The 13,124-nt window shown below is 40.9% G+C and overlaps 1 protein-coding gene across 4 annotated transcripts in view; it reads right to left on the bottom strand.

Moving 5' to 3' along the window:
* LTBP1 (latent transforming growth factor beta binding protein 1) overlaps positions 1-13,124 on the bottom strand; it is a 387,949-nt gene that overhangs the window by 96,624 nt on the left and 278,201 nt on the right. For all 4 annotated transcript variants that reach the window (XM_028117233.2, XM_028117231.2, XM_028117230.2 and 1 more), the window contains one exon: positions 10,265-10,384. In XM_028117233.2, coding sequence (XP_027973034.2) covers positions 10,265-10,384 — 120 coding nt within the window. The remainder of the gene's footprint in view (positions 1-10,264; positions 10,385-13,124) is intronic.

The raw sequence follows: 13,124 nt of genomic DNA, 5'->3' as shown, positions 1-13,124 counted from the left end.
GGTTGTGGGAGTCCACTTTTATAAACACCGAATGCAAATAATTTGAAAGAAGAAGCTAAACATTGGAGCCAAAGTAAATAATGGGACAGAATGAGCCTAGACACTAGGCATATAAATTCCAGACAGCAACATTAAAATGTCACGTCTGGTATCTGGATTGGTTTCAAAAAATGTTAAAAAGTTGAAAAATGTATGGATTGTTCTAATTATGTATGCACCAGGAAATGTGATTTATAGGGCTACAGAATATGACAACAAAATCAATTTCTAAGACCATATTTGCTCTAGTTAAAGCAAATTAACAGTACAGATGATCATTCATGAAATACTTTTAAAACACTTGATACTAGGGTGCCTGAGTGGCTCAGTCGGTTAAGTGTCTAACTCTTGATTCTGGCTCAGGTCATAATCGCAGGGTCGTGAGACCAAGCCCCCCACCGGGCTCGGCACTCAGCGCGGAGTCTGCTTGTCCCTCTCCCTCTGCTCCTCCCCTCCGTTGCAAACCACACTCTCTCACTCTCAAAAACATAAATAAAATCTTTAAAAAAATACTTGATACTTACACTTGAATTAACAGTACCACAGTGCCTATTTAAGAGCTGCTAAGAGAGTTGATCTTAAAAGTCCTCATCATAAGAAAAAAATTTTTTTTAATTCTGTAACTATGGTGATAAGACTTTCACCCGACTTACTGTGATCGTTTTGTAATGTATACAAATATCAAATTATTATGTTCTAAACCGGAAACTCATACAATGCTATAGATGTATCATACCTCCATTTAAAAAAAACAGAATATATAGTAGGAAGGTGCCTGGAGTGGGGCCTCACCTGATGGATGTAAAAGGAGTGAAATAAACTCAGTGTTTTATCTTTCACCCAGACCTGTCTCTTAAACAGCCTAGTTGGTCAGTGTACTGGACATTCCCCCCCGATGTCCCACAGGCCCCTCTGAATCTTCACAGCCCAACCTGATCTTTCTCCCTGGGTGTCTTTTATTCCAGGTCAATATATGATACCACTATCTACTCAGATGCCCACGTCAGAAACTGGGAGTCATCCTCTCTAGATTCCTTATTCGCCCTCTTTCCCCACATTCGATTTGTAACAGTCAAATCAATTCTATCTTCCCAATATCTCTCAAATACACCTGCTTCATTTCATTCTTACTACCACCATTCTGTCTCACATGGGTTACCGCCACAGTTTGTTTCTCCACCTCAAGTCTCACCCTCTCTAATCCACTATCCAGCTGGTAGCCAGAGGCATCTGAAATACAAACACAATCAATGGTATTGCTCCTTTCAAAACCCTCAGTGGTTTCCAGTGTTCTTCCATTAAGTCAAAGATACAAACTTGTGGGGCCCTGAGTGTTATCAACAGAAAGCCTGCCCTCAGTTCTTACTTCAAACCCTTGGGAGATTCAGTGTTTTGGGAAACAAGGTAGTCCTTCTCCACCCCACCATCCAACACCCATAGCCTCTTACCCATGCTGCAGAGGGAGATGATTAAGTCTTTGGTTTTCTGTATTGGAGCTCAAATTGCATCTTACTCTAGGGTGATGGTCTTGTACAAGAGTCAGATTACCCAAATTCTTGTGATGCATATACACATAATCAGTTCAAAAGGGAAACGTCATGAAAAACACTGTGTTCACAGAAAAATGTGTTCCAAACTCCCAAAATACAATTTACCAATGGGCTTTTGGGACATAATAATATGGCATCTGCTATCCAGTGAATTAATTAAACCTCCCACAGTAAGGAAATTGCCAGGGGTTTATGAGGTCAGCACTTTGTGGATATGATCGTTCAAAAGTTTATGAATCCACCCCAGTATACTATTACCCAATCCAAACTGATCATTGTCATCTACAACACCCCGAGAGACTCTAACAGAGGCCTGTGGGAAACCAGATATGCCATGTCTATAGGATTTCATGATCTGCTCCTCTCAGAAGCCTGTCAGAAGAGGCAGTCAGAGCAGTGGACATGATTTGTCCTTAGTGAACCCTGGCTGATTCTTTTTTTTTTTTTTTAAGATTTTATTTATTTATTTGAGAAAGAGAGAGGGAGGGAGAAAGCATGAGCAGAGGGAGAAGCAGACTCCCTGCTGAGCAGGGAGCCTGATGTGGGCCTCAATCCCAGGACCCTGGGATCATGACCTGCACCAAAGGCAGACACTTAACCAGGTGAGCCATGCAGGCACCCCAACCCTGGCTGATTCTTATGATCATCTTTTTCTTTTAAAATGTTTCACCTTGGGGTGCCTGGGTGGCGCAGTTGGTTAAGTGTCCGACTCTTGGTTTCAGCTCAGGTCCTGATCTCAGGATCATGAGACTGAGCCCTGCATAAGACTCCCTCTCCTGCTCCCTCTGCCTCTCTCTCAAATAAATAAATAAATTCTAAAAAAAAAAAAAAAAAAAACACAAAAAAAGTTTCACCTCATCATTTGAATCCTGCAGCCTACAGTTCTTTGTCAAGATTAACATGAAACTCAGTGGTCATTAGTTCCTGAACTCCAGCTTTTTTCTTTGGGGGGAAATGAGGACATTAATCTCTTTCCAGCTCTCTGGCAACTTTCCATTCTCCACAATTTTTACAAAGACGACTTTCAGCTGGCCAGCAAATCCACCTGCAAATTCTCTCGTTGCCTTGGGATGTAATTTCTCTGGGTCAGGAACCCTTCTGAAATTTCCCTTCCTAATGTCCTGGGAAAACACAAGATAGCATGAAGCCCCTTTCTGATGGTTCAGAGGGTATTCAGTGGCTGACCTCACACAAGTCAGTTCAAGGCTATGCTGCCTCCTTCCACTTCACCTATCAGCTCCTTGAGGTTGGTCAGAGTTGGCTGACGATCATAGGTAATAAATGACAGAGCTAGGACATGATCCCAGGTCTTTTATCTCCAAAACTAGTGTTCTGTTCTATACACTCTCTCTTCCTGTACACCCAAGACAATGAGAGAACAAAGCAACATGATTAAGATAACGGGAAAGAAAAGTTCATAGAGAGAGAGATAATCGATATGGGTGGGAATCATCCCTTGCAAGCAGCAGTAAGAATGGCTGAGGGATTCTTGACTCTAAGATGGCAGCCTTCTGCATAGATAGCCCCAGTTGAGTTTCGCTGAAAGACAAAATATTCTTTTGGAAAAGGGAGGCAGGAAGCCAGTTCAACAGTTTACCTGCATTACTTCCTGTATTTTCAAGGAAATTAATCTCTCAACACTGTGCATCAGTCATATCTCAGAGGCCACTGAGTCCCATTTAATTCCTTAATGAGCACCACAGACCTCAATGAGCGAGCACCATTTGATATGTGAAGTAAACATCTTATTCTGTCACGATGACTACAGGAAAATACAAGATTGCTCCCCACCCCCAACATGACATTACTTCAGTGATCCCTCAACTATTCTGTACACACAGTCTTTTATAGTAAAGATGATAGCAGAACATACTTGACAGAAAAGCCAGCATGGTTAGGCCAGCGGGATGGAACAACCTGCACTTGCGGTACAGCAAATCCTCAGGATCTCAGGTGCCCCCTGTCAAGTCTGACCAAGTAAAGATATGCAGTAGCAGTGCAGCCGATAAAAATATGTTACGCATCCCTCAAAGACTCATCACTGTTCTTCAAAACTGGAGAACAGCCAGTGCTATGTACATCCCAGATAAAGACCCAAGGATGGTCTCGGAAAATCAGTCCATTAACCCTACCACACCACTGGCTTCCTGCCTCCCCTTTCCAAAAGAATATTTTGTCTTTCAGCGAAACTCAACTGGGGCTATCTATGCAGAAGACTGCCATCTTAGAGTCAAGAATCCCTCAGCCATTCTTATTGCTGCTTGCAAGGGATGATTCCCACCCATATCGACCTTCTCTCTCTCTATGAACTTTTCTTTCCCATTGTCTTAATCATGTTGCTTTGTTCTCTCATTGTTTGGGTGTACAGGAGGAGGGAGTGTATAGAACAGAACACTAGTTTTGGAGATAAAAGACCTGGGATCATGTCCTAGCTCTGTCATTTATAATGAAGTCAATGCCCTCTGTAGCAACGTAAGAGAAGTTTGTGTTATTATGGTAACTAGTCTTCTCACACAGGTATGTTTCCTGCTTTCAAAAGTAGTTTTTTGGTTGCTTTTATTGAGATATAATTGACATATGACATAGGGTAAGTTTCAGTGATAATTTCGTATGCTTATATATTGCAAAATGATTAATAAAGTTAGCTAACGCCTCTCTTATGTCACATAATTATTTCCTTTTTTTTGTGAACACAATTACCATCTGGCCTCCTAGGAGCTTTGAAGTTGATAATACAGCACTGTTGATTATAATCACCAATCTGTGCAACAGGTCTCCAGGGCTTATCTACTTGCCAGTTGCAAGTTCGAACCCTTAAACAACACCTCCCCAATCCCCCTAGTGCCCAGCTCCTGATAACCACCATTCTATTCTGTTTTGTTTCGCTTATTTGTAACTTCAAGTCTTCTCTGGAATTAAGTACATAATTAGGTATCCGATAATAACATAATGACTAATTAGAAGACTTCTTTAGCTATAGTGGGTTTAGGGATTAGGCTGGTGTTTGCACATTTAATAATTATCTGCAAAAGGTAGATGTTCAGTTCTGTTGCCATCTTATGCAAATAAATGTAGAATAAAAGTCTTCAATTTCAGATAAGTCCATGAATATTCATCTATTCCATAAAGGTTAACAATGATTCTTAAAAATCTGAAAACAAATACTAGTGGTCAAAGAACGCCTAGAACAAGAAGCTTTCCATGTTTATCATGCACGTTCTGTGCACCTGGTTTTGGTTAAGACTATGGCTAACCAGTTGTCAAGTGGATCAAATGACACTAAGTTCTTCAAATTCCTAAGACCCATTACATTTAGAAAACGTAAATTGGAGTCACAAAGTCACTATTAACTTAATTACAGTTTGACAGAGAAGGATTAGTATGATAAAAATCTCAGAAATTTGTCTTCCCAGGTCACATGGTCTTTCACAGACTCAATTATAAAGCAAGATATTAAAGTAAACTCAACAAGGGATCGCTGCCTACATCGACCATGTGATAGATATTGTGTCTTATGAAGGTAAGCCAAGAAAATGAAGTAAAAGGATGGAGATGGCAGTACTGCAGAAGGTAAAACATTTGTTAGGGATGATCGATTACCCTACAGAAAAGTAATATGATTCTTTTCTTTTTTTAAAGGTTTTATTTATTTATTTGACAGAGAGAGACAGCGAGAGAGGGAACACAAGCAGGGGGAGTGGGAGTGGGAGAGGGAGAAGCAGGCTTCCCGCCGAGCAGGGAGCCCGATGCGGGGCTCAATCCCAGGACCCGGGATCATGACCTGAGCCGAAGGCAGACGCTTAATGGCTGTCTTAAGAAATAGATCCCAGCTAAACAAAAATGCTGAGAAGTTGAAAGGTAATTATAAGACTAAGATTACTTAGATTCATAAAAGAAAGTTCCTGTCAGATAGGGAGAGTTAAGAACTACAGGAAATGAACTTATTAAAGAAAGTCAAAGACAGTTATACATAGAAACTTGACATAAAATTTACTTAAACAAGTACCAGTTATTACTGCACTTCTAACATCTCAGGATTAGGGAGGTAAAAGGGAGGATAACAGAGTTGGGGGAAGAAGGGTTATAACATTTAATGGGTTCTACCTTGTGTCACATGCCTCACTAGGTGCTTTATATTGCTTATTTAATTCTGACAGTAAATCCCATGAGGAGAGCATTTCAATCCCCATTTTAAAGATATTGAAACCAAGCTTCATAGAGGTCATACATAACCCCAAATCTGTCTAAATTCAGGGAAATATGATCTTTATATCAGAGTTACTGAATGTACCTTTAAACAATTAGATGTTAGAGAATCTCCTTTAGAGGATGGCTCCAGTAGGGTTTAAATCAGGCCTGTTCTTGAGTGAAGAGAAACCTGCAAATTGAGTACCTGACAGGCTGGCTTCCCTCAAGAAAGGTCCTGGCTGAAGCAGCCAGTTGGAACTGGCCAGAACCCAGGGTGATGAAACAGTCATTAGAGGCGAGGATCAAGCGGGCAGCAACTCCAGGCTGAATGTGAGGTCCAAGGAATACAATGTTGAATGATGAAAGAGGCTTTCCAGAGAGGACTGAAATCGACAACTTGAAAGAAGAAGCTACGTTAACAGAGGAGCCAACAAGGTTGCCAAAAAGCATCAAGGGATAGATATTTTGAAAGTGGACAATAAACTGCTGAGAATGAAGGATCATATACCCTGAAATCAACACTAGGAAAGAGCATGGTCTCCCAGACAACACCTGCTAACATCTGACCTGTTTCTGCCCCAAACAATTTCTGTTCTAATTCATAAATCACGGAGAAGCATCAATCAGTGAGATCCAGCCTACATGGCATGAATACAAGGAGGCAATTAACGGGTTCACCAAGTTCACCTTTGGGTCAGTGAAAGAAGCACAGTGTAATTGGCATCAAATCCCTGCAGAACATAAGGGTCTAAATAGCAATTCTCGATTCCTAATGAATCCATTTAACAGAAAAAAAAAAAGTCAAATCAACATATGGATTGACGGACTTTAGAAAAAACCATAAGCACTATGCCACACAAAAGTAGAATTACATACAACACTGTACAACTTTAATTATAATAATTTTTTATATATATATTTTTAATTATTATGTTATGTTAACCACCATACATTACATCACTAGTTTCTGATGTGGTGTGCCAGGATTCATTGTTTGCGCACAACACCCAGCGCTCCATGCAGTACGTGCCCTCCTTGATACCCACCACCGGGCTAGCCCATCCCCCTACCCCCCTCCCCCCTCGAACCCTCAGTTTGTTTCTCAGAGTCCGCAGTCTCTCGTGGTTCGTCTCCCCCTCCGATTTCCCCCCCTTCCTTTAAAACTAGTCAATGAGAGCAGAGTGGTAGAAAAAGGAGGACACTAAGACCTGTGAAACAGAATCCCCTGTAAGGTAGGGATTATCTTCTCTACAGATGACTAACAAATGCCAAGTGTAAGACTCTTCTTCAGATGGTGAGATTTGGGAAGATTTTAAGTCTTTAATGTTCTCATGTATTTAAGATTGGGGGGAAAAATCTTACAAATGTACCCTAAATTATCTGGACTAAAAGGATATTAAAAAGCCACAAACCAGTCCCAAGTAACCATTAGAAACAAAAACAAATAGAAAGGAACACAATAGAAATAACCTATCATTTGATGCCTTCTCTGACCCCCATAGAATCTCTGACACTCTGTCTCCCTTAAGGGGCTTTTTTTTTCCTTTGTGGCACTCAACACACATCTGACATACCATATGCTTTGCTTGCTGCTTTGTTTATTTGCAAGCACAATGTGAGCTCTAGAGTACAAGCACAATGAGGGGAGGGCATTTATTTTGTTCACTCTCAATCCCCTGGGTCTTGAAAAATGCCTGGCTCTTGGTAGGCACTCAACTGTTAAACTGAACAAACAAATATATAATCAAGTTGGTGCTGATGAGCTCAACCCAATGATACGTTTAAGTAATGTCTACACCTTCTAAAATGTGTCTTTGGAGTACCAGAAGGATAAAGGTGAGAACTAAAATGTATGTGATATGGCTGGGTATTCCCTCACATTGTCAGAGTTGAGCAGAAAAATCGAATTCATTCATCGGTTCAGTAAGAACAGAAAAGCATGTTGCAATTCTACTTTTTAACATGTGAAAGCTCTACTACAGTCAAAAATTAAGACGGATCCATTTTGGTATAATCTGCAAAAGTCTTCCTGAGAATTTTAGAGGAGCTGCAAGTCCAGTATGAACAATGAGTGGAACTGAAATTACAGCACAGAAGAGAAGCTTCAACTGTAGATGACAGAGCCTAAAATTTTACCCAAGGCAGAAGGAAAGAGTACACGGTGTATTTTTCATAGGAAATGCACGATCTTAGCAATGCACAAATGAAAACTAGTGCTTGGAGCAAGTGGCTAGCTGTGTCACTCTGGTGGACTACACAGTGACCTAGTATTTCTGCTTATGATCTTACTCAGCTGGTTGGCAAAGTCAAGTTACTCTGAACGGAGGTACTGTGCTTCTGTCCCTGAACTGGAGCAAAGTGGTCATGCTGAGACTGATTGCATACATCTAGGTATAATAACTCATTTATTCTTATTGCCCAGTCTAGATAAATGCATTTATATTGAAGAGCACTCACTTGCCCATTTGCTCAGTCATATTTCATTAGTAAATTCATGAATCAGGACTGTGTTTATACCACTATTATGGATTTTAGTTATTTGAGGTAAAATTCAGGCTCTCTTCTTGGATTATAGTATGTAGCAGTATGTGAAAATGAAAACACAAATGAAATCTTGATGGGCAACTATGAAATTTGTGCCAAACGGGAAAATTAAAACCAAATGTACTAACCAGCACTGATCACATAAACAAATGCATAATAAATAAGCCATTAATGAACAAAAATCTCTTCTCCCAAAGATCAACATCTCACAATTCCAAGGATAGACACTCTTAGAGATGGGCATGAGCTTCAGGGCAGAGGGCCACCTGTACCACATACAGAGGCTTAGCTTCTGCAACCTGGTGATGAGTCCAGAGCTTTGCAACTGGGACTGTTTCTGCGAAGCCTACTTAGCCCACCTGCTCTGCAACACCTAAACGTCTTTCCCAGAGATGTAGGCGTAAAGATGAACATTTTATTATTTTTTTTTATGTTCAGTTAGCCAGCATATAGGACGTTAGTTTTTTTTTTTTTTTTTTTTTTTTTTTTAGGACATCATTAGTTTTTGAAGTAGTGCTCAAGATGAACACTTGAAACAGGACTGAGAGAGAGGGTCTGGCATGGTCTGTCCCCTCATCCTGCTGCAAATCTTCTCTTGTTCTGTCCTTCAGCAGCACCAGCCTTCCAGCTTCTGGAACATGACTGCTTCCTCCTTCCCATGAGTCCCCTGAATATGCTCTTTTCTCTGTCCAAAACTATCTCCCTCCCATCCCCTTCCCCAGTTAAACCTCAATCAGGAATTTTCCCAGAGGCAACTCGTTCTGTGACACATTCTTATTTTTTTTTTTTTTGGTAATTCTTTTATAAATTTTATTTTTTAAAATTTTTATTGTTATGTTAATCACCATACATTACATCATTAGTTTTTGGTGTAGTGTTCCATGATTCATTGGTTGCGTATTAACACCCAGTGCTCCATGCAGTACGTGCCCTCTTTAATACCCATCACCAGGCTAACCCATCCCCCCACCCCCCTCCCCTCTAGAACCCTCAGTTTGTTTTTCAGAGTCCATCGTCTCTCATGGTTCGCTGTGACACATTCTTACAGCATCAGAGAACCCCCCCTTCCCAAACAGTCTCATTTGTGTTTGTGCATTTATTTACGAGATGTCTGGGTATCAGTCTTCCTCACCAGATAGTTCCATGAAGAAGGTACTTTTTTTGTCCCTCAATGTATCCCAGCACTCAGCACAACTCTGGGTATATTATAGTAAGTTCTCCAGCATTTGTGGATGAAAAGAAAGAAGGTATGAATAAATGAGAAACTGAACTCACATCGTCAGTCTGGCATTGAGTGTAAAAGAGCTCAGCTTCTAAGGAAAAGATGACACAGAGACAGAAACAGAAGGGAAAACCATCAGGGGGGAAAGCTAACTAGAGCACAGCTAATTAGAACCAAAGCAGTTTTGCTGCTTCTCTTCCTCAGCGCCTGATGGCAGCATGAAGTATTTATTAAATACGTATATGAATAAATATAAGAGGTGTGGCCATCCATCAAGATTTCTCTTTCTACTTCTGCTGCACGTCTGTGTTCGCATGTTCCTAATTCTACTAGTCTCTGGTAGCTTGCTTCTTCTTAGGCCTTTTCTCTCTTTTTTAGCCTTTTGTTCCCCACCACTCTCCACCCTGTGGTGATTCTTATTTTATTTGGTCTTGGTTATTCATCACATCAAGGACAATTTGCTTCCATCAGAATTATTTCTCCCAGGTAAAATCTCACATTCTTCATGCCAACTTCCTTTCTTATATGTCTCCCTGGTTAGAAATTACTTAGAACTTTTCTTAGAAGTTTTCTCAGAAGGACACAAGTTTATTATATTCCATGTTTTGTTTTGTTTGTTTTTTTAATTTTGAAAGAGGGCTCACTTGGCATTACGTCACTCTGTCAGAAAATGGACTAGAGAGAAGAAATAAAACTATGATAAGAACACTCTAGTACCTACCAAGACACTGCCCATTCCAACCTCGGAACCCTTCTGTGCAGGGAACACACTGGTAAGACCCAGGAGAGTTCACACACTGCTCATCTGGACAAGTGCTTGCAGTCAAGCATTCGTCAATATCTGGAAAAATCAAAAAACCAGGTCACAAACATTTTATCAGAATACTGAAACAAAAACATACTTTTCTGATGAAGTGGGGGGGGGAAGATGTGTTCTATCTACATTTTGATGGAGAAAATGTTAAGTAGGTAAGTCAAACACTGCCTACACTTAAACACCACAGTGATAAAGCACGCCAGGTATACCTGGATTAAAATATTTACGCAAATTCAAAAGAACTTGGCCCCAATTGCCCAGCTCCACCCTGGGAGCTGGCAGCTCCTTGGGGGCCACTTTCTGGACATCAAACAAGGTAACAGTGCAGCTTGCCAAACAGAAATATAACAAACGGGCATGAGAATGACGAAGCCACAAATCCACCTGGCCAAAGGTTCTCTCTTCAGACAATGGATGCTCTAGGGAAATCCTTGCTTTGGCTTCATGGGCCCAAGAATATCCTGGGTTTGAATAATTTAAAACCTTTCATAGGATAGGAATTCCTTGGAGGTGGAAGAAACACATTAAGAGAGAATGAACTCATCAAATACTTCAAAGAGTTTCCAGAAAACACGGTGATATGATCACAGGGTAATAGTTTCTCACAAAAATATACCTTATTTCTCACATTCACAGCTAACTGAAGTTATTCATCATTGTTCTTTTCAATGTGCATTGGAAAAAACACCTTCAGTATGGCTGGGGCTATGGCAGAGGGAACTACTACAATGGCGTTAGGCATTTTGAAGAATGGTAGGAAAACAGAATGGGGGAGAGGAAGGATAAAGTTTCAAAAGGGTTCAAGAGTTTCACATGGATGGTGGTACCATGGGAACCAGCTGCATTCGAAATGATCATTTTTCTGGAGTTGGATTCCAAATTCATGTGAGTGGATTTAATGTCTAAGTGTTCTAATTTAAAATGTATATAGGACTCACCATAGCACACACACAAAAATAAATACATAAAAAATAAAATAAAAAAAATACAATGTATACAGGACATCTAATCACACTTAAAATATAAACCGAATTTTCAGGACATAGGCTGAAAAGTGGAAGAAATATGTAATGGATACAGCCATGCGTTCTGGTAAATTCTCACAAATTCTCTCCCCTTATCACTAGGCGAGTGTGAAAAGATGTTAAAGTAAAAATGTTGATGATGATATTAATAGAATAAGCACCAGGTCAGGGTGGTAATTTTTTTTCCTATCAGCAAAAAATCCTTGCCAATAGACAATGACACACAGTGGTTTTTTTTTGGTTTTTTTTTTTAGGTCAGATGTTCTGGGACTTCTTGTTCTACAAAAAGATGATGCTTGCCAGTTTCATTTTCCAAACAGCATTACATTCTTTTCTGGAAGGAATTTTTTGTAATAGAACTACAACTGCTAAGTCAGAGAAGGTCATTGAGAAAGGCTGGTCCAATAAATAAGGTGCAATGCTGAGCAATACAAGACAATATCCCTGAATGTCCCGCGACTCTCACCTCTGCTTGCTTGTTCCTTCATCTATAGATCAGAGACTACCTGCCTGGGAATACCTTAACTGAGCAAAGTAAGGATGCATGAGATAATGTCTGTGAACTAGAATAGACTCCTTGGAGACTGGTGCTGTTTAAAAGCAACTTTGTTAGTGGCAGCTGAGAAAATCTTTGGTGAGCCAGAAGCTTGGGGACCTTTGGTTCTGGTCCATGACGAAATTAGAAAACAGCCATGTTATTTGGCTCCCTCTTCTTTTCAAGCCGTTTCATAGGGATAGAATTATGGATTATTTACTCGGGGAACCCTGGTAGTATTTCTGTTCATTTCCATACACTGAATATTCCCGAATAGTCCCCTAACTGTTTCCCATTTGCTTACAGAGCTTTCACATTTCTTTTCTCCTCCTTCCCACTTTCCATCCTCACGCTATAGTTACTAGTTAAATATCTTCTCTTCCCATCCTGATAAACTGTATGCAGAACTTAAGAATCAGCATTTGACCTCTCTGGGGAGTGTTGTTTGCACATAAATGCTTGTCAGGTAAACCCATGCGATTTAAAAAAAAAAAAAAAAAAAAAACCTCCCACAAATACAGATGTACTGAGAAGGTCTCTGCAAAAACAACGTAATCAGGAAAAGGGGGAGGTTTCCAGAGACTAACAGTTCTTGAGAACTAGCAAGGTGATAGGCACCATACAAGATACCGCAGCATGCATTTCTTCTCATGACAACCCTGAAAGTTAACTTTGCAGCACCCATTTCACAGGTTTCAAAAGGGCTAAGTCACCAGCTCCAAGCCAGACAGTTACTAAGCATGGGAGTCAGGAGCCAAGGCCACTGTCCTGCTCTCTCCCAGGGCCATGCTGCCTCTCCAGGGCAGAGGGAGGGTCCCCTGTAAGAGGAGAGTGGGGACGCTTCACCCCTTGCTGTCCCATGGCCCTCGGCTGCCGGTGGAGACCGTATAGCTCCATTCTGATCCGAGGTGGTCAAAGATTCAGTAATGTAAAACGCTCCCATTTCTCTCCAGATCAGAGTACAAGGGGCTGAGCAAGGGGCCAGGGGGATAGTCAGGTGCAGGCTGCCAAAAAACATCTAATTAGCTTTCCCTCCAGGCCCAGGTCATTAGATCCATGAAGAAAACCAACACATAGGAGCCAGGGACAGCTGAGAGCAGCCTGCCCCAATGTGTCCGTCCCTCCCTCGGCCTGGAAGCCCAGCCATATTCGAAAACAGGCTGATCCTCAGGCAGCCCGGCAAAGAGCCCTACGGAACCAGCAC

The sequence above is a fragment of the Eumetopias jubatus genome, unplaced genomic scaffold, assembly GCF_037043125.1.
Source record: "Eumetopias jubatus isolate StellerSeaLion01/CBP00866 unplaced genomic scaffold, mEumJub1_p1.0 scaffold_9, whole genome shotgun sequence".
NCBI lineage: Eukaryota > Metazoa > Chordata > Mammalia > Carnivora > Otariidae > Eumetopias > Eumetopias jubatus.
Note: the sequence above shows the minus strand (reverse complement) of the source record. Positions and strands in the feature narration are given on the sequence as shown.